This window comes from Thermobia domestica, chromosome 15 (genome assembly GCF_964235325.1).
Source record: "Thermobia domestica chromosome 15, izTheDome1.hap1.1, whole genome shotgun sequence".
Lineage (NCBI taxonomy): Eukaryota > Metazoa > Arthropoda > Insecta > Zygentoma > Lepismatidae > Thermobia > Thermobia domestica.
This window is the reverse complement of record NC_137468.1, coordinates 193,831,112-193,857,695: the sequence shown is the minus strand read 5'-3', so window position 1 is coordinate 193,857,695 and position 26,584 is coordinate 193,831,112. Positions and strand designations below refer to the sequence as shown.

At 36.2% G+C, this 26,584-nt stretch overlaps 1 protein-coding gene across 1 annotated transcript in view; it reads right to left on the bottom strand.

Moving 5' to 3' along the window:
• Positions 1–2,058: 2,058 nt before the first annotated feature.
• The window catches only part of LOC145671522 (acetyl-coenzyme A transporter 1-like), a 72,312-nt gene continuing 47,786 nt past the window's right edge, over positions 2,059–26,584 (bottom strand). Inside the window, exons 7-8 of the mRNA XM_081740711.1 lie at positions 14,191–14,409; positions 2,059–10,715 (exon numbers count right to left, since the gene is read on the bottom strand). Coding sequence (XP_081596837.1) covers positions 10,542–10,715; positions 14,191–14,409 — 393 coding nt within the window. The 3' untranslated portion in view covers positions 2,059–10,541. The remainder of the gene's footprint in view (positions 10,716–14,190; positions 14,410–26,584) is intronic.

Sequence of the window (26,584 nt, the reverse complement as noted above, 5' to 3'; positions counted from 1 at the left end):
AATTGTGAAATGAAATTAATTTTTTCAGTTTTATGTCCCACAATTATGCCGGTTATGGTGGAATGAAGAAAGTGGGAAGAAACGGGAGAACCCTGAGAAAACCCACGAGCACGGTGTTTGTCCACCACAAAGTTCACACGGCGCGAGCTGGGTTTAAAAATTGTGGTACCATCTCTTTTGACAGCGAGCTGGGTTTAAAAATTGTGGTACCATCCCTTTTGACAGAAATAACTTCTCTGAAGCAGATTTAATTCCGTTTGAAGATGGCAGAGAGGATGAAGAGGTATCTGCACGAAGAAGTGTCTCAGCAAAGGAAGATAACCATACTGCTTCTGAAGTCGTTGCACCACCCTCAGACTGTCCTGCACAAGCAACTTCACAAGTTTTTGCATTATCTAGGATAACCCTCTCCTTTCGACATTCGACCCCCACCAACCTTACCTGTACGGTCCTCTAAAGGTGCTAGAGGTCGTCCTGTTGGAAGTGCTGCAGTGCATAACTGCTTTCCTGTACAAGAAATGTTTGGAAAAAGCTAAAGACCAGCAAAAGGATACGAAAGACAGTGCGAGAAACACCCAAAGAGAACGCCTACTATCTTGCAGCAAGTCACTTTTTTCTTCCACAAAACGAAAGTACAACGCAGATCCTATGAGCAAGCGTTCTTCCAAAAATCATACAATGAAACGTCTTTAGACGATTCACTAACTTCTCTCAACCGATGCTTAAGAGTGCGGATGACGAATGCGTATTTTGTTCACAGCCTTATAAAATTCACAAAAGTAGTGAATGATGGATCCGATGTATCTAATGTCTTAAATGAGTACACAAGCTATGTGCAGGCACTGATCCAGAAACGTAGAAATCCTTTGTTCGTAATTTTTGTCAGTAATTTAACTTCTTGGTAGACCTTCCTACAGATGAGTAGAACAACGTTTAGTTACAAATAAATCTACATTATTAAAAAAAAATAGCATCTTTTGTTGGACAATGTTTAAGTATCAGAAAATCTGAATATTTAGAAAGTTGTCTGTTAGATAGAACAATGTTTAGTTAAAAGTAAATCTACATGCTGAAAAAGGCTTACGACTTGGTAGGAAATGTTAGTTAAAATAAATTTACATATGTACATATTTATGTCTATTTTGTAGAACAACGTTTAGTTTAAATCTACATGTTTTGCAACTTTGTGTTTTGTGTGTGTTTATACCGTGTAATATAATTAAAATTATGCACAGTCTTCTTCAATTGTGGTTTTCCTTTAATTTTTCTCATTTAATTTCCGTCCGATATTAGGCAACCTTTTTTCCGAACTGAGAAAAATGGCACTTTGTACCAAAGTGTGTGTATTTTTCTTTTAAGAGGCCTTATCACTGCAAAATTAAAGTACCGCTAATTTTACAGGAATTATGTGATATCTTCAGATCGATCAAAGATAATCAAAATGTGGAACAAGATCGCCCTAGACAATATTATTTTGCATGAGGTACCGTTATCACGAGTCACCTAGTAGCTTTCCGTTTGCAGCCACTTAGAAACGCGAAAATAAATGCCGATTTTCTAAATAGCTGGAAATCGAAAGCAGGTAAGCGAGTCGTGATAACAGTATCTCATGTAAAATAATATTGTCTAGGGAGCTCTTGTTCCATTTCTCGATTATCTTTGATCTATTTGAAGATATCACATAATTACTGTAAAATTAGCGGTATTTTAATTTCGCCGTGATGGGGTCTCTTAATATTTCCTCATTGCTTCCAAACTTTTAAATTGTAATCTACAAAGCTAACAGAACATTTAGAAGCTACAGCAATGAAATATCTACTGGTCAAGTTTTTATTCCCTTTTTTCAAACAGTATTCGATATTCGGCACCTTTCCTACAATATAAAATGGGTAATTAGAAATATACCCAAGCCAGAGCAGTTTTTAGTAGTGGCATGATCGTTAGCTCTTTGCAGAAGTCATCCTGAGACAGTCACAAACACAAATGTAGGTTGAGTTGAACTTGCTTATGACCGCCTTTAAATTTACTAAAAACTAAAATGTTGAAATAAAACTCTAGTTTCCATCCACAAAAAATATTATGTATCTTCAAATAACGTACATAAAATTAACATCTCTTGCAACATATTTACACACTGCAAATAGAAAATATATTTTAATAAATGCGTACGTACAATATGTATCTATTTGGTATTTATCATATAAAAATGTCACAGTTTGGTCAAACAATAGAATTACGACAATACCGTAATTTTTCACAGTATGAAAATCATGCAACTAGGATCAAGTTTTTTTTCCCTACAAGATTGATGGTAGTACCTTGAAATCTATCCTTGAAAACAATATTGTCGTCGAATCACAGTAAAACTTGTAGTATTTGGCGGGGATACAAAATTAAATGAACTCGAATATACTATTTTCTTAACAACCGAATGCAGTGTTTTACATTAATTAGAAAAATACAACCAATTTGAGCAACAAAAATTAGATAATACCAATAAATTACGGTTTTCAAATTGCGATTCAATAAATTATAAACAGGTTATTAAGTCTTTATACATTATTCCAATATACAAATTATCGTACTATTTACAGACAAATTAGCATTGTAGATACAGACACAATTTAAAGTACATAGTTATTTTACGGAAAGTAGTAGTACTATCATATGCTTATATTCTATATTTTTAATATATTATTTTCTTTCCCACTTAGACTTTTACGACAATCTCCTGTTCTTATTTTGTTCGATGGAAATTTTTAACAAAAAGTGATTCTTACATGTGTGCAGCAGGAAAATTCTTTAATCGTTTCTAATTGAAATGTGACAAACGTTTATATATGCAGGTTGTACGTCAATTTATTAGAGATTCAACTTGAAACTTTTGGTCTGCTATTTATACATAATTAAAAATACGAGGGAGGATCAAAAACTGAGGATACAAGGCAGATATTTCTTGAGTTTCATTTGTTATAGAGGAATAAGAAGTGTGCGGTAATTTTAATGCATGAAGTTGGCAACTGTGCAGAGTTTCAGCCACCCGCTACCTACGGCGCCAGTTGTATGCAAACACAAATGGCGACTCGTTTGGAAGTCCGCTCAGGTATTCGATTTCTGTGAGGGAAACGAGTCATGAGAAGAAAAAACTCGAAGTTGGAATATTTATGATAATTTAATCCCGAATTTGGGATGATTTCCTAAGTATTCCATGGATGCGTATGTTTTAAAAAAATCCATTGGATACATCATCCCCAAATTAGTATACAGAACTCAACTAGAAATGCTTCTAAGCTTGGGTACTTTTACTATTGACATAAGGGTCATCACACGGTAAATAGCACGATTTACCATAAATTGGATGCACAACAGTTTTTAAAATTCCTGATAAATTGCGCATATATTGGTACATGTTTCGTAAACACAATAGTATAGTTATAATTTTTGTACTCCATTCTATATGCCCACGGCGGCCATATTCCCAATATTGCGTGTAGCAAACCATGAGAAAATTAAGATACACGCGAAATACGTTATCTCAGAAATGGAAAGGGGTACAGATATGAGACGATCATAAGTAGAAATGTTATGAAGCGATCTTTAATGTAGTGCTAAAAACTTTTTGCCACCTCAAATTCAAATACCTCACATTATGTCACCATTAGCCAATTATGAGGCGCGTTCGAAAAGTAACCTCCGATTGGTCACTGCGTGAACTAGTGGAGGCAGCGCTACCATCTTTGCACAGACGTGCGCGGTTGGTAAGCCTGCATCCAGCCCTTGTAGAGTGAAGGATGTTTGATGACTAGTTTCACTTTTGTAGCGTCTCAAACTGTGTGTTGCAATAGAAAACCGTAACATGTAACCGTAGCTGAAATTCACCGGCAGCTGGTAGAAATTTACGGAGAGACGGTAATATCTCGTCAGCATGTCACAGAATAGTGTCGAAAGTTTGTGGTGGGTAGAGAAGGTGTCACCGACGAGGAACGCAGTGGCCAACCCAGCACAGCATCAACAGATTTGAACACAGCTCGCATGGTAGAGCTCATTTAGGGCAACAGGAGGATCACGTTACGGCATCTGATGGCAGAATTGGAATTGTCGTTTGGAAGCGTTCGTCACATTGCGCACGATATTCTGCAGTACCGGAAAGCGATAACGTGGCTGAACACGCAATGAACGGATTTTTACCAGGAGGGAATCTTCAAACACATCCCACGATGCGATCATTGCCTCAACCAACATGGAGATTATGTCGGAAAATAACCTAATGCGTGTACTATTTGTTAGCTGTATTCGTTACACGTTTCACTGCAGCCTTTGTACCCTTACATTCTGGTCATCCCTCATAAATATGAATATTATACGCTTTTTAAACTCACCTTAGTAAGTATAATAATTATTCTGTTCAGTGGCGACTTTTGAGGGCTGTCACATCGCTACAACATTACATTTTATGGCCACAAACCAAGGAAGGCAAGCTTCACACTGCTTCAGAAAGTTGTATACAGGAATTTGTACATTCCTCCTTTCCTTCCTTTAGCTTATAAGGATAAAATATAAAATTTTACCGGTGTGACTTCCCTAAAGGACCGTCAATGTTTGAAAACAATGTTGTTAGTAGGTACTTCTCTACCTCATTTGCTTTTGTTGCTTTCTAAACGATCTCATCAGAAAGACAATATAATTAAGACTCTTATGATTATTAATGACAACAAAAACACTTCAAACTGTGTAAGAACTAAATACAGCAATCATCAACTAGTCAAAACACGAATTAGAACATAAATATTAGAAGAAACAATATATTTTTATTCTACAGGGTGTTTCAAAATGAATATCGTGATTTTAAGGTTTGGTAGTATTTATTGAAGTAGCAACTCAAACAGTTTTGTACGCACGCATACTTCATGCACTGTTTCCTTTGTATGCCGTTAGAAAGCGCTAGTAGCAAAGATGGAGACTAATGAGCAGAAAACTTTTACATTTTGCACAGACTGAATCTGTAGTTACGGTGCAACCGTCTGTGTGGAAAATTTTACGAACATACTTACAAACTACATCCTTATCGTTTGCAGTTCCTACAAGCTTTAAAGCCTATAGACTACGGTTTACGTGTCAACTTTGCAAATAAAATGGTGCTGCATGACGATGAAGTTTTCCTGGATCGTGCCGTCTTTATTGATGAATCGACATTTCACCTAAGTGGTGAACACTCATAATGTTCGCATCTGGAGATCAGAAAATCCCCACGAGATGGTACAGTTGCAACAAGACTCCCCTAAATTGAATGTGTTTTGTGCCATATTCCGGCGAAGTTTATGGGCCTTTCTCGCCTGTCGACTCAATGTGTACCGTGTGACGAATGCTGCTCATATTCAACACATGTAACAGGAAAACGCCAATATTCATTTTTTGAAACACTTTGTATAATACGTCACAAGTAGACTATAAGTAAGTTAATAACAGAGTAAAAGGATCTATAGAAATCACTGATGGATACATACGATCGTCTTTAACCTAACGCTTTCACCATCGTTAAAAAATATAAATTAAGTAGGGTAATATAGAGCGAAGTAATAATAAAACTGATTTTATTATGCCTTTATAACCTGTGAAAAATTTTCAGAAACTCTTCTGTTGCCTTCATTGGCCACAATATACGAAAAAAAAAAAAAAAAATGACATGTACTTAACAGTGAAAACTTTACTCAAAAATTTACGTTATTTTGAAGTGATATCACACCTTTCTTTTTCGAGAAAGCAAATGCTGCAATATGTTTTCTTAGGAGCAAGTGGACGTAAGGAAATGTGAAGTACAACACTTATTACATTTATATTCAAAAAGTACATTGCGATTTTTTTTTAAAAGGAAATTTTGGAAATTAAATAATTCCATGAAAACAAATAGTTTTTAAAAATTATTTTTCTCATTTAATAGTGAAAATAAAGCCATTTTAGAATACATACAGTACAACTTTAATAACTGGTGGTTTTAGCCAGTGGTCACCGGTATTTGGTACCAAAATGATCACCATCCTCTTAGGTATTGTTCAACACCAATATCATCTCTCTATGACTTACGTTTCCCGAGATATGGCTCCTTAAATCTCCCGAAATAGGAACTTTTCTTTTGCCAATATCTCGGGAACGGTAAGTCATAGAGAGATAATATTGGTGTTGATCATTTTGGTACCAAATGATAACCGGTGGTCATTGGCCAAACCAGTGGCAACCCGTAACTAAAATTGTACTATGTATTCTAAAATGGCACTATTTTTATTATTAAATGAAATAAATAATTTTCAAAACATTGTTTTTCAAAATTTCCCGTTTCTTGAATCACCCTGTACTTGTTAGTGGATAGAATATTCATCGCTGTTCACTTTTTGTTATATTATTCTAATTTTACTTTAATAGAAGGGCTTTTGAAAAATTTTGACAGAGTAAATTTACAGGAATAATGAATTCAATTTTTAATAATGTTCTACACTTTTGGTTTATTTCACCAAGACAAATGACGGAAAGTTAATTTATGACGAAAGAAAACTAAGATTTAAAGATGTTGACGTTCCTTGGAGTACTGAACTTCTCACTGAATTATAAAAGCTCATTTAACATTCTAAATATATCTTTTTTTGTGACATTACAAATACTTCAAAATAATTCCTGAAGCGTCGAATATTTACAAAATTCAAATTCAAATACGTTTTGCATAACAATCTCTTTAATTTTGAATTCTGTATGCAAAAGTATTATTTTGATTAGTTTACGATTAGTATTGCTCAAAAAATGTTTTGGATTTTTATAAGAATTCTCTCCGAGTTTTACACGTATCGTCTTTCGGGACACTTGTCAATGTAAACGGCTTATTAAAATAAAAAAAATAAATAAAAAACAAACTAAATAATAATAATAAAACCACTGATTTGTTCAAAGAGGTATACATGAACCATTTCATACCAAGTTCTACTTAATGAAAATTTAATGCGTACAACACACCAGTACCAGTATATTGTGAAAAACTCTACCCAACATTCACTAGCAAAGTGATTCGTGTGAAATCCTAACTGAAGTCTGATATTTTAAAGCAAAATTTAATTAATAAATAGATATATAATTGAGAGGGTAATATATGTGAAATTTGAGACGCTACTGGTTATTTTCCATGATAGAAATAAACATTCTCTACCTTGATTGTCTGCGACAAATTTGTACGAAAATATAAATAGACAAAATATGAGCTTATGAGAAAACTTGCATTACATAATAATAAAAACTAAAATTAATGTTCTAAATGACTGGAATTTGTCTGATATAAATGCAACTGATGCCAACTACTTGTGTGTTTGTCCATCCACTAAAAACAATGCTAACTCAAATTTACTTACTACGTTACAATAGTAATATACCAACAACAAGTAAGGCTAACATTCATATACAAAATAATACATATTTCATGATCAGAAATATACAAATAAACAATTATAAAGCAATCAGATACAAATGCCTGTAATTAGAAATTTTAATAACCACTTTATTCTGCACTCTCTCTCTCATTTTCTTTTTAATAGTGAATATTTACTGAAATTCTTAATTTTTACTCATATTCAGTGGGAAGTCACATCGATAAAACTTATTATGCGATGCAATATATCGCGCAAAGTGCATTTCCTACATAGCCTTTCCCCAAAAGCTAGGAGCTGTGTCTGATGAGCATAGTGAGAAGTTTCACCAATCAATTCAGGTCCTAGAGCAGCGATACAAAGGAAAATTAGATGTGTCAATGCTCGCAGACTACTGTTGGAATGAGGAAAGTTTTATAGGTGTTTCTTTTATTTTATGCTTCTTAACATGTATCAATTATGTCAATGGCTTTGTCTTTTTTTTTTTTTTTTTTTGTCACTTTACTATTACTTTTGTTTGGTTGGCAATGTAAAAATGCATTTGTTTCAATTTCATCTTTACACGTATACAGGTTGTTTCATACCTGTGGATTTTTACTGTTTTTCATTTTTCGCCAGTCTATTGTTCATGCAAAACTGCACGTAATACTAAGTTATATATATTGCATTATCCTCCTGTTATCCAAATGTGCCATATACATTTTTTTACATCTAGTTTCCATTGTACATAAATATAATAATTGTATTAGAAGACATAAATTTCAAAAATGTAGGGCTTCCTTCAAAATTTCATTCGACCTGGTATAGCATGTCTGACTTTAGATTCATAATCAGGAAGTCAAAAGCTAGAAGCAACACCTACTTCCGTTCAGTAAAGAGAAATAAATAAATAAAATTTGTAGGACAAAGTTATGTTACCAGGCTGAACATACTGAAACAGACTATCTGAAACAATTGTCATTGTTACTGTAAATGCTTATCACATATAGAGTCCTTTGAAATATTACTAGCTTAAAAAACTGCACATGAAAAATCCTTACAGCAAAACTTGGTTGAATGCGAAGTAGTACATAAACAATATATTTTCACAATGAGGTAGCTAATTAGTTCAACATTTCCAGTTACTGGTTGTCAGAACTTCAGAAATTCCATTCCTGTAGTAAGAAAAATCGAAGAACCAAAATAAATCTAGATGTGACTTATATTATTATATTGTTGTTAGTAACATTATGCACTTTTTGAAGTACTAAATTAAATTATTGTACAATACAAATATAGATGGAAACTAATGTCTGAAACAGGTTAACTTTTACTTCGTTTTCCTCAGCATTGTTGCAACTGAACTGTTTTATTATGCTCAACAGAAAACAAATAAGAATTATTAATGCCAAAAATTTTGTCAAACACAACTGTTAGTTTACTAATCACACAGGTCGATAAGTAACGCTTTCTCGCAACTCAACCAATACGCCATAAAGATGCGATAGTCATGAATACGAAAATTTCACCCTTAAATGAAGCACAACATTGTTAAAACGCAGTAAGTGACAAATAAAACCTATCTTTCGCAGTTACTAAGGACTATGTTAGCTTCATGTTATGATCTACGGTGTTTCAACCAAAGACCAATGTCAGACAGAATATTGGATTAATTTCACGGCTGTTTTGTCATCATAATGATGGAATGAAATATGCATCAAGACCTACTGTTTTATAATAGTTAAAACCTATATTTAGTCAATACACCACCATATATACCCTCTGTAAATTTCGACGCACTCCAATACTTCTTTCCGTACAAGTTTCAAAATATAAACTCTGGAGCAGCTGAACACTTTCATTCGGCCCATCAAAATGAATTATATGTATATTGTACACCTTTTGAGCCCTCGTCTGGAGACGCGAATTCCACAATGTAACAACGTCGTAGATAAAGAACTATGGAGCAGATTTATCAGTCCATCAAAAAGTCACACCGATTCTTTCCAGATGGCAGTTAAGTTGATAGACGTTGACACAGGCACCACTTATTACTTAGGTAGTGTAACAATCTATGTAATTGCTTGACAGAATACTAGAGAAATGCTAACGGTTCCAAGTTAATCTACGGCGCTGTCACATGATGGCATTTTGATGGCATTATACCCTCCCATAGCAGCTGAAGGAGGCTCCGGAGGGTATACGTCTACCATTATATAGCATTTTCGCTTTATTTTATCTGTGGGTGCCACTTTGAGAACATCCGATATATATACGAACTTCACGCTTCAAGCACATAAAATACAACCATTACTTTTATAGACATATAATCCTGTGAATCTGTTCAGGGATTTGAAAGCTCAAAGAAAACTGATACTTAAAACTGCATCACACTTTATTTTTCTTGATATTTTTTTTTAAAGCAGGGGAAATCGCTTTTATCAACAACTAAATTACCTTATCATTTTTAGATCTGTCTGACCTTTAAAAAAAAGGTATAACTGAAAAAAAAACTCCTGAACATGACGAGAATAGCGCGAATTCAAGTTAAGAGGTCTATCAACTTTTCGTTCCACAGTTTTCTAAAGTTGACGTTTTCATATAACAAACTATATTATGTTGGCAATATTCTATCGATCTGTGCGTCAGTTCCCCCTAAGTCTAATAATAATTATGATTAGAAATCCTTCGCAGATTTTACGAAACATGGTCATCAGAATTGTAAAAAAAAAAGAAATCATCGTCTAAACTTCAACTTCTGTGGTAGAAAAAAGTTAATTACTGTAAAAATATGAATATGATTTACACAAAGGAGAGAGAATGTTCTTGAGCATCTCGGGAAAATTATATATTAAATTATCAATTAGCAGTACTTTGCTAATTACCATGATTTTATGTACATTCTCAATTGATTCACAAACCATTCTTTATCACAGCGTTTAAACCATTCTGTACACAGCTGGTACTCACTAAATACCAGAGCACAATTCTATCGTTCCCAAGCATAAAGATTTGCATTCAATAACATCTATCATAATATACATCTATACATCTATTCATAAAACCACCGGGTCCTATGTGCAAATTTACACAAACACCATTGCAAATAAATATTAGTGACAAAGACATCAATTTTTAAGTCCTATATTTGTGGTTCTGTTAACTTAATTTCCGAAGTGAAACCTTCCACGCACTCTCGTCTGCACTCTGTAACTTCTTTATTACAGGTCTTCCCCACTGAAGCCATATTACTCCTATGATAATACAAATTATGCTTTCTATATAGTAACCATCAACGTCAGTGACACAAGTGCCTCCACCTTTAGTGCAAATCTGAAAAAGAAGAATTGAGAATTTCATTATAATACCTTATAAAAGTCAAACGTTATAAATGCTAATACACAGGGTATTTTGAAAGTCCTGACAGATTTGAAAGCGTCATTACTAAGTTACATTAAGAAGAAATAACTCGTAAAGTTTACATGAGAATTTCAAATATTGGAATTGGCAACACTGTAACGTCAGCGTCTAAAAAAATAACAGTCACCAGATGACAACTAGGCGACAATTCAGGAGTATCCATTTAAGGTACCAAATGTACTCAATTAAAGCATTCTATTATAAGAAATAAGAAGTAACACTATAGAATACATGTCTACTGAATAGACATTAGGTCTAGAAGGATTAAAACACACAACATGGTTTGAAAATCAACATCTGTAAATTTCTTGCACTGTAGAAATAATTTAACTAATATGTTCTTCAGCTATGTATGTGCTTCCTTCTATGGTCAAGATTGCCATTGTCACCGGTAGGTTGTTACCTGTCCCGAATCAGAAGGGACATCTCAAGCTTATGGAATATTTTCAGCGTCACGAAATACGCTTAAGAGGGGTGCATTATATGGCGGAATGTCATATCATCTAAAACAAATTATTCTATGACATTTGTAAATTTTTCGACCCATAACCATTGGTATATTAATATAGATCTATCGCTAATATTTTTCACCTTGCGAAAGTGAAATCACTGCCAATAACTTTACTCTTAGTTTGTACCAGTTCAATGGTTCATACTTCTTCTCAATTATTCTGCAAATAGTCAAGGCTGAGAAGTATATTCAGTGTGTTTTAGATTAATTCTTTGCTACAATTTTCATTCATGATACGGATGATAGGAGAACAATAGAAACAAATGCAGAAGTCTTATTAAACGCTTGCAGGAACATGGATTTAGAAGTGAATGCAGAGAAAACTAAATACAGGGAAGTTCATCGGAATCGTAATACTGCAAATTATGGATGCGTTAAAATATCAAATAATACTTTCGACAAAGTGGATACTTTCAAATATCTAAGATCAATATGAACAGACCACAATCATATCCACGAAGAAATCAAATGTTAAAGCAAGAAATTTGTAGTATTATGTAGTTCAAATCTGTTGTCGCGAATTCTGTCGAGGAATTTTAAGCTTAAAATGTATAAAACAATAATTGTGTCTGTTGTGCTGTACGGTTACGAAATATGATCACTTATTCTGAGGGAAGAACTCAGGCCGAAAGTTTTTGAGAATAATATCGAGATGAATTTTCGGACTCAAGAACAGGAATCAGGAATGGTGGAAACTTCATAGCAAGGAACTGCATAATATGTACCATTTACCAAACATTCTTAGGGTCACCAAGTCTAGATGGCTCAGTTGGGAAGGTCATGTAGCCAAAATGGAGGAATCGTGGAAACTTCATAACGAAGAACTGCATAATATGTACCATTTACCAAACATTTTTAGGGTCATCAAGTCTAGGAGGCTCAGGTAGGAAAGCCACGTAACCCGAATAGAGGAAAATAGCAACGTTTTCAAAGCCTTGGACTGAAAATCCAGCCAGAAAACTACCATAACGAAGACGTAAGTGGAGATAGGAGGATAATATTAAGATGGATCTCACAGAAATACGAATACAAAGTAGAAACTGGATCCAGTTGGAAAGACAAGCTCTCCATGGCCTTTAATTTTTTCGTTGATATGGTTTTGGTCTGTTAATATTGGTTTGTTAGTATCCACCTTATTAAAATATCATTTGATATTATAACGTATCCATAATTAGCAGCATTACGATCCCGATCAACTTCCATGTATTAGTTTCCTCTGCATTCACTTCTAAACCCACGTTCCTGCAAGCGTTTAATAAACCTCTGCATTTGTTTCTGTTGTTCTTCTATCATCCCGTATCAAGAACGAAAATTACAACAAAAAATTAATCAAAAACACACTGAATAAAATTCTCAGCGTTGATCGGTTAGTCGAGAAGTTATTATGAACCATTGAACCGGTACAAACTTACAGTAACGTCATTGTGAGTGATTTCACTACTGACAAGATGGAAAATATTACCGATAGATCCATATTAATATATCGATGGTCATGGGTCGAAAAAATTACAAATGTCATCGAATAATTTGTAAATATTTTGGATGATATGACATCTCGCCATATAATGCGCCCCTTTTAAGCGTATTTTGTAATGCTGAAAATGTTCCTAAAGTTTGAGATGTCCCTTCTAATTCAACGATTAAAATAACATCAGGGAAAAGGAACTCTACAGTCAAGCTTTACAATATAGCTCTTTTAGTATGCAAAAATCAGAAATAGTAACGATAATACTTTAAACTGCTGCTTTGGCTCAACGTATCTTACAAAAATCTTTGAAATCTTTGAGTTTTACGCCCCACGGTTATGCCGGTTAGGCTAACGGAGACGGCGATGATGAGAAATGAGTGAAATAGTGGAATGAAGAGAGTGGGAGGAAACGGGAGAACCCCGAGAAAACCCACGCACACGGTGTTTGTCCACCACAAAGTTCACTTGGCGCGAGCTGGGATCGAACAAAGTATGGAGTTAATTTGTAAGTTAATATTACTTACATTCATTATTATTTTTCTTTGACAGTTTACTGTGAGTTTTGCTTTCAGTTATATTGAAATGTAAAAACTACGAATAAAAAAAAAATATGTAAATTACTCTGTCTGTTGAAAAAGTGGAACAAAAGTGTAGTTAATAAACATCAATAAATACAAAGGCAATGGAATAAATTGGTGGAACGCAGCAAAAAAATGCTACCCTTCGATCTCTATGAATATATACCTTCTAACATCAACATCCCTGCATTACTGTAGCAATAACTCAAGAGCAAGGAGTACGAACAGAATTATCTTTCTTCACGACAATGCTACCAGCCAAGAGTATGCTATTGGAGGCTCCTCGCTCATCCTGCGTACAGTTCCGAACTACCCCATACGCTTCGCATTCGGGAGGTCATGGGTTCGAATCCCGCTGCCGACCATCCTGACCGTGGTTTTCCAGGGTTTCCCTCAGTCTCACCAGGCAAATGCCGGAATGGTACCTACTAAACAGGCCCTGGCCGATACCTTCCCAAAATCCTTTCCATTGTTGTTGTTGGTGTTGTTGGATATCCAATGTAAAATGGCCTCTGAGCTGTATCTGGTGATTGTTAAATAAATAAATAAATAAATGTGTTTGAGCAGTTTAGCAGTAGGTGCACTTTCGCTCGAAGCAAGAAGAAAAGGGAAGAGTTCAACATTGGTTCTCCTCACATAGCAATACAAGTTCTTTACGTTGCCTTATATACATCAGAAGAAGTAGTTACCAATGAAGGAGATTGACAAAGGATACATTTTCTTTAATTTTACTTATCTCCACTGAATTTTAATTGACTGGCGCTTATTTTTCTTTTAAAAAAGTCACAATTACAACTAATTTTGCTAAAGACCATAAGGAAACCGTCTTACCTCCAATTCGTCATGAGTTCCGCAGACATTCGTTACACTTGCACCAACACATGACTTCCAAGTGAGTGAATCCACAAACCACAGCGCCACTGTCGTAGGCCAATTACCACCTAAATTTGACAAAGTATTTAACAATGTCATGTATGTTCCGCCTACTGCAGGGTCGCTAATACGAGCAAAGAACGCCATGATAGCGACGAACATAGTATACACAGTTATCTATGGAGAAAGAGAAGAAAAATACATATTATTATCATTTGCAAGATTTCATTCATAATTTTTTTTCGGGCATATTAAAACCCTGATTACAATAAACGGTTTACTGGCAAGAACCTAAGAACTTTAAAAGGTTCAAAACTACAAGTAATAATGAAATATTTTGTGAAAAGCAATCAATGATGTTCTAATGTTCTCCTCCGCTTCGGTGCATGGAATAGATTCTGAAATGCCAATTTTGCACCATTTTTGCACACATATTCCGCAGTAAATTGGCAATGGTGCGTTCAACGTTCCATTTCGGATATCGAATTATCTGCAGGGGACGCGGTGGCTCAGTGGTAGAGCGTTCACCTCCGGTGCTTGGGGTTCCTGGTTCGATCCCAGCTCGCGCCGTGTGGACTTTGTGGTGGACAAACACCGTGCTCGTGGGTTTTCTCAGGGTTCTCCCGTTTCCTCCCACTTCCTTCATTCCACCATTTCACTCATCTCTCATCATCACCGTCTCCTTTAGCCTAACCGGCATAACCGTGGAACGTTAAACTTTAAGATTTCATTTTTTTTTTTCGAATTATTTGCGGCTCGTTCTTAGAGACCTGACCCTTGAGGTAACCCCATAGAAAAAAAGGGGAAGAGATTATATGGCCAGTTCGTATCATGAACGAGGCCGGGAAACATTTTGTCCATTAAATCCCAGTAATGAGATAAATTTCAATGTGACATTAAATTGTGCATTTCTTCATGCTTCATGCTAATATTTTACAGACTACTGCAGACAGATGTTCCAGTTCAATTTTGCCAGTGTTGCCAGAACACGATTTTACAGTTCTAGCGTTCTCTTTAGTTAAATCTTTACTTCATGAAATTAGAGTTTCAAAGATTGCTATGTCAACAGTAAATGAAAACCAATTTTGTTATATTTTTCACCATTCACAATACCTGAAACACGAGAAGAAAAAAGTAAGTAAATTTCTTTCCACCAGATCTGCAACTGTATATTGCATTTCCTAACGTTCTTGAATTTCCCTTTACTATTTCTCGAAAGTTAATACAAAGGAATTCCCTGGGGATATAAAAATCCCAGTAACAGGTACTTACATGACAATTAAGAACAAAACCATACTGAAGGCAATAAACGCAAACACCGACGAGTTTAACGACTCGTCAACTAGTTGTTAGAAAAATTAAATATTATGCTTTAGTCTCATGATGGCGGAATATGTAGTTAAGTATGTTGCAGTATTTCGGTCATTTACCTGTTTTACGCTCAAGTTTCAATGGAACCTGCTTAGCACTCAAAGTAGAAAACATCATATTGCACCGTCTGAAATCAACTTTCGGAGTTTTTGCTCTCACGTTGATATCAATTATTGTCCTTCAAGGCGAAGAACTCCTGCACAACTTCTTCCTTTTCTTGGCTGTTGAAACACCACTGCGTAGGAAGTGAGATATGGATCAAAACAACTAATGATCCGAAGCTGAGAGAGTCAGACTATCTGTTGGGTGCTGCATCAGTTAAACTCCCTTAAATTATTGTATTTTATTTCGGGTCGTACGAGAAGTATCAGGATTTGCGTTGACTTGCTGTAGAAGAGATCGCCTTCTATTTACAACGCAAAGTATTTTTGACATAGACCCGTTTCCATTATTAAGACTACTGTTTGGCATTAATGGTTCCTCCATCCGGGGCGAGCTTGTAGAGAATTATCTTCTCATAATTCCTTAGGCGCAGAGCATCCTCGTATTAGAAATTCCCCCATTTGGCGACAGGTTTCGGCACCTGGCTGCTATGTAACTGTTTATGAACGTTAGGATTTTGGAAAAACTATACTTTTTGTTGTATGTATTACTTTCTTAAAGGAACGCAGACTACTTGTGTTTCCAGGGTTTCTTGCACATATGCATTCGCCTGTGTTTGAGCTGGGGTTAATTCGTGATGCACAATTCAGCCGCTCCGGATGAACTAGGGTCAATTCGTGATGTACAATTCAGTCGCTCTGGATGAGCTGAGGTCAATTCGTGATGTACAATTCAGCCGCTCCGGATGAGCTGGGGTCAATTCGTGATGCACAATTCAGCCGCTCCGGATGAACTGGGGTCAATTCGTGATGTACAATTCAGTCGCTCTGGATGAGCTGAGGTCAATTCGTGATGTACAATTCAGTCGCTCTGGATGAGCTGAGGTCAATTCGTGATGTACAATTCAGCCGCTCCGGATGAGCTGGGGTCAATTCGTGATGCACAATTCAGCCGCTCCGGATGAGCTAGGGTCAATTCGTGATGCACAATTCAGCCGCTCCAGATGAGCTAGAGTCAATTTGTGATGTACAATTCAAACGCTCCGGATGAGCTGAGGTCAATTCGTGATGTACAATTCAGCCACTCCGGATGAGCTGGGGTCAATTCGTGATGCACAATTCAGCCGCTCCGTATTTTTTTGCCGTAGTCGTGAAGATGACAAAGTACCGAGCCTGCCTGATAACATGTTTCTATGCCGTGGCCCACAAACTTTGAATCCACAATTTCCGGTCTACCTGACCGTGCCTGATCAGCATAGTTCTTGCAACTCAAACAAAATTTCTTGAACCATCAGGTTTCTTTGCTTTTATCAACTGTCCTTTCATCTTCGCACAACAAATGTTTTGGGTTGTTTTTGTGGCATTGTGACCCTGTTCTAAACTGTAAAACAATTCCAGCATTTTGTTGCATTTCCATCTTTACAGCTGTCAAATTACAAACGGAACGTGCCACTCTGCAACTTTCCACGACATAAACTACCACTACTTATACAAGCTGGTGGGCATTTCGACGGCTTAAACTGATTCGATCATATAACATAAACAATGCAAACTATTCATTAAGTCAATATTGCTAAATTTATAACTCACTCTTGTAGTTGAATTATATTTATATATTGTCACATAGCCGCCAGGAGGGACGAAGGAAAATTTTGTCATTGAGTGATAAAAACATTTTAAAGATAGTAGATGATTTTAAAGACCATGTTTAAAAAACATTAAATGGCAATAAATGAAAACCAGAATTGAACTGAACTAAACTTGACCCCGCATGCTAACACCCAATCTTTAGATAAATAAATATTAAAGTGAATTTTAACAAGATAAAAACTAGACGTCAAGATAAACTTTCAAATAAAAAGGTGGGTAGAAGCAGCTGGGGATTATTTCATCATATCACCTTACAACAGTCAAGTATATGAACTAACAAGGATCACACTACTTCTAGAAGAATGGGACTGGAGGTTGTGCTGTAACAGGGTGTCTACTAAAATTCCAAAATGAAATTTCGTGACCTTTTCTTTACCAAATCATAAAATTTCCTAATATTTTCAAGAGCGAATTTGGGTGCGAATTAGGCCGAATTTTCATCCATGCGATTAAAACATACTTTGCTTGTGGTGGTGAACTCTGACATTTTATAGAACAAAATTTTCCAATCTGTACTTACATTTGAACAGTTAAAAAAAATCGTGACCCAAAAGCTAAATTTCGTGACTTTTTCGTGACTTTCATGACCATTTTCTGATTTCGTGACTTTTTCGTGACTTTCGTGACCGACAGACACACTGTGTAATTTTTTTTTTCCTATCCTGAGCTGTGGATAGGGTGGTAAAATTGGATCTCCCGTGAGGGGACAATCTATACTATCTGCTACTACCACTATACTATTGGTTAATTCAGGAAAAGAACGAAAGCCACAACTATTAATAAACATATTTTGATTAAATTGAGTTTCTAATTCAATAGCCGATCTTTTAATGACCAAAGTTAACTGTCAACATATTGTATCTCAGAAAGATTTTAAAAATCAATTATAGTTAGCTGATGGAAACAATAGTTAGCTGAAATTCTAGTTTTGTGCATACGAATAATTGGTTTATGAAAAACAATTACTTAACCCCTCCTCTTTAGGATACACATTTTAATGAAAATAACATTTAAAAAAACCTGGCTCAAGTCAAGAGATAACTATGTTCAAAAATCATTTCAAAGAGTCAGCCATTTTCCCGAGTGATGATGTGACTCAGAGCGTAGTTTTCTTTTTTACAATACACTTGATGAATTACTCGTTCTTCGCACGGACGAATACAAGGGTTGGATTTTTAGTAATGGCAACAACGGTATATCTTGAGAAGTAGAGTACTTGCAAGGTTCGAAGTTTTACAGCCCCTAGATGTAATCACTAGCATTGTGAATCACGCGTTCCCAGCGATATGGGTGCCGCTGGATGCCATTGGCAGTGCCTAATCTTTGGATAGTGCCGATGGAGCGATCGGTCGCCCGGAGGAGGTCAACTGTATGGAAGCGTGTACCATGAAGTGGTTCCTTCATCTTCGGGAAGAGGTCGTAGTCGCAGGGACTTAAATCTGGAGAATACGGGGAGTGATACAGCACTTCCCAACCCCAACGATGCAACAAATCAGTGACTGCACCTGCTGAATGTGCCCTTGCATTGTCATGCAGAGTGATGGGTGGGTTCGTCAGGAAGCAGGGTTGGCAAAAACCATGGTTTTTATTGAAAAAACCAAAAACCAGGTTCTTTTGGTTTAAACCCCTTTTATTTTTTATTTTATTTTTTTATTTATTTATTTTTATTATTTTTTTTTTTTGTTTAAACCAGGTTTTTTTGGTTTAATTAATTTGATCTATGTATTTATATTACATATGGACAGAAACAAGTTTGTTTCGCCTTGGTGTTATTATGCAGCAACGAGGTTGTGCTGGAAGGAGTCACATAAGCGTAAAGCGGAATCCAAACCGCTTCTCGGCTTACATTCGACAGAAATTATTCTCCATTTGGACTCAAAACCGGGACTATTGGCCATAAATGCGATGAGTCTGCCGACTCACTTACGAAGGACTCCTGATAAAAATACGTTGTACTGATCTTGGCATACTTGTTAAGATAATTGTTAAGAGTCATTTCAGAAGGACAAAAAGATACACAGTTGCACAAATAAAATTATTGTACAGAATTATACATAAATCGGGAAACTCCCGCCTTAGACACTGAGAAAATCCTGTGTCAATGCAAAGCAGTAACGGAAAAGTCTCGCTATTGCTTGGCATGTAGGCCTTAAAGTTTATGGTCAACGTATCATAATCAGTATGCTAAAACTAAGGTATCAAATTGCAAATTTAGTATGTAGATATCATTCAATTAAATTAAAACTGAAAGTCCAATCAAAGCTAATGTTGGAAGCTACATAGGCAGTCGATAAATTTTGCTAATTTCTATCAATATATTTATGCAACCGTGGCTTCTTTACAAAACAAAAGCCCATTCGGGCGTACAATTTGATTTCGTTTCGTGTGTTTAGGCTTAATGCCGAGGTAAGAAGACTTTCGCTTAAAATGACGTCCGAATCGCTACTTGGTTTACACTTGAAAGAAGGATTGTGGTTCGACCGAGAATTAAACATGGGACGCCTTGATTAAAAAGTGAAAAGGAGATGAAACTAATGCAGATGGTATGTTATGTGGAAACGTCATCATGAAGTTCATACGGTTTAAAGCATTTTTCGTTTTTTTTTTTTCTTCTTTGGTTTAAACCAGCCAACCCTGTCAGGAAATGGTGTCGCTTTTGTCTTACAGCTGCTCGCAGATTGTTTTGCAAAAAAATTGCAGTAGTACTCTGCACTAACGGTGTGTCCTTGGGGGATGGTATGGTTTATGATTAGACCATCCTAGTCGTGTGCAATGATGAGCATAGCTTTCACATTGGTTGGGGTATTCCGAACTGTCGTTTTTCCTCGGTGACCCAGGATGACAGCACTCGTTTGATTGCCGTTTCAGCTGTGGTTCATACGCTCTGGCCCAGATCTCATCAATAGCGATGATTCGCCGTAAGAAAGCCTCACCTTCACGTTGATACCGCTCCAAGTGTGTTCGAGCGGCATCATATCGCAGCCACTTGTTATTTAGCCAGATCATGTGGAACCCACCTTGAGGCAATTTTACGCAATCCCTGGTTTTTCTTCAGAAATTTCAGCACAGTCGAATGCGCTAGTCCTGTACCGTTGGCCAATTGACGAATCGTGGCGTTCCTAGTGCAGAGGTTAAGTGAGCAATTCTATAAGAATTGTGCACTTCTGGAAAGAAAGAAAAAAAAAAAAAAAGGTGGAACTTTCAGGAATTCTTGTTTACATCCGGCAGAACAAATCTAGAAGTAGGGCCCGAAGTTTTGGCCGCCATATTGGAAAATGGCCGCCATCTTGAAAAATAGGGCTATTTTTCACAATATCCATTTTAAATAGTTACTGCTTCAACACTATTCATCCGAATTTCATGTTCATATGTCATTCTCTTCAGAATAAAAGAGGCTTTAAAATACAACATAGCGCATGTATGAGTACAAGAAAAGGGAAATTTGGAGGAAATCGGGATTTTTTTTAAAAAATGTCATTTTTGGAACTTTGAGCCCCCTTAGAGCCGCCTCAGGTGAGAGTACGCGACCCTGATGTACCCCGAAATAATACAACGGGATTATAGTATTTTTTTCCCAAATAACATTGGAATATCTTATATAACGACATGAGAAAAAAAAATATTTCCTGATCCTATTTGAAAGTACGAAATTTACACTAACAGGGAAAACTGCGACCTAAGGTTTCTGGATAAATTAATATTCCAACGAAATTTCATGGCTAACACTTCATTTTCTTTAAAATGATACAATATCTCAATTGCAATACTGTCCATGGCCCTGTGAGGTATAGAAAAAGGAAAGTTTGAGGGAAATATATCTGAATACCTTTTTCAAAAAAGGTTTCTTGCTCCTAGAATGATCCCGGGTGAAAGCACATGACCTCAATGTACCCTGAAATGTACATTGGAGTATTGGTAATGTTTCTGCCAATTACTATTCCGATATCATATATAGTAACGTTGTTAAATATAATTTCCCAACCTTGTTTGCTAGGACAAAATATCACTTTTTAGCAGGATTTCATACGAGTAACTCTGACGTTAAGTAGAGAAAAACACTTAACTCATTGTGGATTACTGCCTATGTTTCCAGACGTTGCGCATCCACCTGCTGTGATTAGACATTCAATGTCAGTAGTAGTAGATGTTGTAAATTATCTCAATGAAGGACAAACACCCGGTATTACTTGTGATGTTCCCCTGTATGCTATTGCAAAACGTATTCAGTGGACATATCCTGAAAAATTTGGCGAAGACAGATATGTAGTGATGATGATGGCCCTACATCTGGAGAAAACTATCATGACTGTACTCGGAGATGTTTTAGATGGCAGTGGATGCACTGATTGTATCATTGAGGCTGGGTTAACATCTTCGGGTAGTGCTCAGTTTTATATCAAAGTGCTTCGTATTACATGGTAAGGTATGCACATCAGGTGACATTATGTGCCCTGTTTATCTTGTCAAAACAAGCTTATATTCAATATATTAATGGGCATGAAAAAAAAACATGCTACTGTTGAGCCTCTTACGTTTAAGGAATGGTGTAAAGACAATTGTGAAAGGATTCCAAGTATCGCATATTGAAGTATAGTGATGGAACTAGAGAATTCGCTTCTGGAATTTTTTTACATCAATCTGAAGCTCTAACTTTGAGCTCTATGTGAACTCTCTGACAAGATGGGCTTCTGGTTCTTTTTATTTAACCCCAAAACTATACCAGATGGCTTTCAGTGGATTAGCGTGACATGAAAAATCTGCCAGTGATGCACCTGAGAATTCATGAGGAGTTTTTAGCTGGGAAGTTTACTGCTAACAGTAGTGGGAGATTATTTTCTGCAATGGCATTGGACCAGGAGCATGAACAGTACAACGCTTACGTTAAGGAGGATGGAGATGCAGTGAGACTAACAGAAAACCCAGATGTTTTGAGACGATGGATGGTAGCTGGTCCTGAAGTAACAAGATTGATACAAAAAATTGAACAAGGGTTTAAAAAGCCTAACACAGCCTCAACGGAACACCATGAATACTCATCAAAAACCTAGTCGTTATTTTTCAAACACATAAAGACTTTGAAAAACACTATTGAAGGTTTAGGCAATCCATCTGAAGACAGCAGCCAAGAGTTGCAAAATGTGCTTAGAAAAAGTCATTGTTTCTCAAAAAAGAATTGTGTATTTAAGAGGAATAAGAGATCTTGAAATGCATCAATTTAAAGAATTTGACAACAATAGACTTGAACAGCAAGTAGTATCAATTAAGAAACCAATCAAACGCAATCAAGTGAAGTTACTCAAAACAAAACCTCCAACCAAGAGCAAACCCCAATTGCTGATGGAAAGAGCAAGAAATGATGCCTGCCTCTTTTCAAAATTATATATCGTGTGTCAGCAGTGAGGTTCTGATCTTGACGAATTTTTTAGCCATGAAAGCCAGCCATTTCCACCTTCTTTGTCAGACTGTGGGCGTCTTCGGAAATCTAAGAAATCTGATCTTCAGTGTTTCAGAATTGTTTGTGACTATCCCAGCGACAAACTTTCAGTATCATGTGCCATAATGGATGGCCCAGCCTTAGTCCATATGATACCTCCTGGAGATGCCAAGACTTTTGATGTGTATGCAGAGATTTGCCAGCATAGTTCTTCACGAATGGGACAGTATAAACAGAACTGACATTGTCTGGGATGACTACAAACCTGACAGTTTGAAAGCCGAGGCCACGATGTTTAGAGATACTGGCATAAGACGAAAAGTTCGTAGTAATACGCCTGTGCGTAGAACTTGAAACAACGTTTTGTTCAGTGGTGATAACAAGAGGGAATTCTTCGATCTACTTGCAACTAAACTCGTATCTCGAGTCGGGAAAGAAGTGGTAACTACAAAAGGAGAAGCGATATTATGCAATACACCATTACGTACCCATGAGGATCTTCAGCCATGTAGTCTAAGAGGAAGCGGATACAAGAATTTTGTTTTATATTAAGGAGACGTGTCAAGCTGGATACAAATCTATCATCATTCGGACAGTGGACACTGATGTTGTAGTGCTTTCTTTGTCAAAATTTAATCAACTACAAGCAGACTTCTTATGGATTGCATTTGGCACTGGAAAGAAATCAGAGTACATCCCAATTCATCTACTATTTACCAAGCTTGGAATCAAAAAAGCTACTTCCCTTCTATTTTTTCATGTATTGTCGGGTTGCGACACAACTTCCTCGTTTACTGGTTATTTACACAAAAAAAAAAAAAAAAAAAAAAAAAAAAAAAAAAATGGAAACATACAGAAGTCTCCCGAAGATCACACAGATACTGCAGAAATGGAGATTTTTATGGACGAACTTGACAAAATTGTTGTTTTGATGTATGATAAGTCATCATGTCATAGCATAGTTAATGAGTGTAGGAAAGAACTCTTTACATAGATAGGACGTTCCTTGGAAAGAATATCACCAACAAATCAGCTTTATTTTAACATGTCTTGAGGAGTGTTTATCAAACTGGCTATTGTTGGGGACAGTGTTTGGTTACACAACCTACCTTACCTGATCCAGGCCTTTGGGGTTGGCACAGAAATGAAACTGGGAGATTTGAGCCAACGTGGACAACTCTTCGTGAAGCAGCTCGTACATGAGGGAATTATTCAGTTGTTCTTACAAAAAGTGCAACACTCCTCGTCGCATGTACAAAATGCAGTGTACAATGCTCACGAATACAGTGGACAATGCTTTACAAGTGTACTGACTGTGAAAATGAAAGTTAACAATTCGAACTTTCTACTTGTGTTGACACTAGCGGTGATGATTTTGATTACGTTGAGACTGACATTTAATGTGGTTTGTTACATGATACTAGTTTTACCTTTATTTTAAAAGTTTTTAATCTCTAATACGTCTTCCCGTTTTCTTTCTAACGTGTCAGATAGGACCAAGGGTGTTTGTTGTGCCAAAGTAAAAAAAGAATGATGAAGTACAATAATGCAAAATTAAGTGAAACACAAACAAATGAAATGTTATAAATAATTTTTCCTTTATATCTCTAGGTTTCAAGATAAAGGGTGTCCAAAGAACCACCCAAAAGTACAATTGCATAATTAAGAGGATTGGGAAATTATTTCTTACAACGTTACTATGTATGATATAGGAATGGTATTTGGCAGAAACATTACCAATACTCCAATGCATTTTTCAGGGTACATTAAGATCACGTGCTTCCACACGGGATCTTTTCAGGAGCAAGAAACCTTTTTAAGAAAGGTTTTCAGTTATATTTCCCGATTTCCCCAAATTTCCCTTTTCTCATACCTCACAGGGCCATGGACAGTATTGCAATTAAGAAATTGTATCATTTTAAAGAAAATGAAGTGTTAGCGATGAAATTCGTTGGAATGTTAATTTATCAAGAAATTTTTGATCGCAATTTTCCCTGTTAGTGTAAATTTCGTACTTTCAAACAGGATTAGGAAATATTTTTTTCTCATGTCATTATATAAGATATTCCAACGTTATTTGGCAAAGAGATACCACAACCCTTTTGTATCATTTCAGGGTACATTAGGGTCGCGCACTCTCACCTGGGAAGGCTCTAGGGGGGGGGGAGGGTCAAACTTCCAAAAATAATATTTTTTTTAAAGAAAAATACCCGATTTTCTTCCAATTTCCCTTTTCTTGTACTCATACGGACATGCACTATGTTGCATTTAAAAGCCTGTTTTATTCTGAAGAAAATGACGTATGAACCATGAAATTCGGATGAATAGTGTTGAAGCACTAGCTACTTAAAATGGATATTGTGAAAAATAGCCCTATTTTTCAAGATGGCGGCCATTTTCCAATATGGCGGCAAAAACTTTGGGCCCTACCTCTAGATTTGTTCTACCAGGTGTAAACAAGTATTTCTGAAAGTTTCACCTTTTTTCCAGAAGTGCGCAATTTTTATGTTAACGTCCCTACTATCCGATCCGCTAGCACTAACGCGTTCACGTTCTGCACATCTCCTGCACTTAGGAGGATGGCCGGAGCGAGGCATATCTGTGACATTTTGTAGTCCGTTGTTAAAGGCTTTGACCCACCTTGCTACGGTACGGTGTGGTAATGCATTTGCACCGCAAACATCTTGCAATATTTTGAGCACTGTTTTGCATTCCTACCTCCAGCGCATTCAATTTTCAACCAGCTCCTCTGATCTTGCATCATAAACATGACTGTACTCCGCGAGCACTCGCGCAGCGTGACCGTAGTCCACAAGCACTCACTCAGAACTGTCTTCTAACTGCTGGCGCTGCGCGCGCATGGAGGGGAGGGCAGGCGAGTTAATGTGCTCTAAGGGAGGGTCTGCATCTAAGCTACCGCTGGTACAAATTATAACGGATTGCTTTGTTCCTGAGTGTATGTATAGCAGTGTTGCCATTACTAAAAATCCAACCCTTGTATGTTTACGAAATCGTTCTTTGCGAATTTTAAACCTCTTTCTTCCCCTTAGGGTGCACGTTTCAATCAAACTAAAATGATAAAAAGCCCTAGTCAACTCAGTGCTAATGTTCGAAAATTTACTTTAAACTATTGAAACAATTCCTCGATTTTTATGAATACAATATGGAGAATTAGGATATTTTACAAATCTGCCCTCCCTTGATTATTGATAATGATGAAGCACGTGGTCACATATTTTTAATGAATTTATATGCCAAGTTTCATATTCCTAATATGGGAGACTTGTGAAGTACAGTACTTTGCGTACAATTTTTATATTTTTTTCTCCTTATTTTAATGAAAGTGACATGAAAGAAGAAAGAAAAAAAAAAACTCATTTCAAACTACTCAGTTGTTTTCTCATGAAGACGAGAGCAACATCAACTCTAATATGGAGAAAAAAAAATATAGAAACTGCCTCTCTACATCACCTACATTCTGCTTTAAAACCGGAATTTTCAAAATCGTTGGGACACGTATCCGGTTATTTCTAATAAGGAGTTGACATACTGAGTTTCATTTTCCTAACTTTAGAGGTTTCTGAGATACACTACTTCTGACATAAATTTTGAATCCCTTCTTCTCTTTTTAGAATACATATTGCAATAAAAATGACATAACAGAAAAAAAAAAACAGTTGACAGTTAAGTACTTGCTCAGAGACTTATTTGAAACAGTTCAATCGTTTTTTTCGTTATAATGTAAGAGACACATTCTTTATCACTTTTATAACATAAATGTGTGCGAACGCGTTAT